General features: G+C 50.2%; 1 protein-coding gene across 1 annotated transcript in view; it reads right to left on the bottom strand.

The window, feature by feature from the left end:
• Positions 1-797, bottom strand: part of TMEM209 (transmembrane protein 209) — a 10907-nt gene that overhangs the window by 1297 nt on the left and 8813 nt on the right. Inside the window, 2 exon segments of the mRNA XM_009635699.2 lie at positions 276-373; positions 457-571. Of these exon segments, the coding sequence (XP_009633994.1) occupies positions 276-373; positions 457-571 (213 nt within the window).

The raw sequence follows: 797 nt of genomic DNA on the forward strand, positions 1-797 counted from the left end.
ACGTGACTCGGTAATTTAAAATAAATTCTTAAAAAAACAAACAAGAGGAAGCTACTTATGTATCTCAAACAGATATTAAAGCTGTTACTCGGCAGCAGACGAAGTACCACGTCGCGGTCAAAGACCAAGCGAACTTTTACTTCCTGCTTTGAGCCAGCCAATGTGTAAATAGTTCATAAGTGTGGCTAGTTCCTAAAAAAAAATAACCCCAAAATGCCCCAAATCGGACCCGCCAATGATTTCCTAGCAGGAGAAGAGCGCTAAGGCGGGCGCACCTTGGGCAGGTTGTAGACGTGGCGCTGGTAGATGAGCTCGTAGTGAGGCGGGTTGATGCTGCTCTGGTAGATGCAAAACACGTTTTCATTGGAAATGTCTGAAAGTGAAAAGTTTAAAAGCTGAGGGGGATTTCCAGGGTGCTGATGTGATCCAAGAGCAGCTGAACATGAGCGCCTGTACCTGGTTTGTCCGGCGTCTGGATGAAGTGTTGGGAAGTGAAGGTTTTGCCGTCGGGATACTTGGGGTGAGGCGGCAGCCTGGAGTCGAGGTAAGTGCAGAACACGTGCATGATGATCTGGGCGAAGAAAAACAAGTCTCCCTGTCGCATCCTTAACGGCAGCTTTCTTGCCGTCACCTCAGGCATTAGTTACAGTATTTGACAGTCTGTGGTTGCAGCGTTGACTTAACCCTTCCGTGTTCAGGAGCCCAAGGCAGCTTAACACTTAAAGCCAAGATTTCAACGGTCCGGGTGCGCTGCTGGGGAGGGGGCCCCCAGCTCCCCCAGCCGCTCCCCAGCAGCC

Source organism: Egretta garzetta, unplaced genomic scaffold, assembly GCF_000687185.1.
Source record: "Egretta garzetta isolate BGI_Z169 unplaced genomic scaffold, ASM68718v1 scaffold733, whole genome shotgun sequence".
In the NCBI taxonomy this organism is placed as follows: Eukaryota; Metazoa; Chordata; class Aves; order Pelecaniformes; family Ardeidae; genus Egretta; species Egretta garzetta.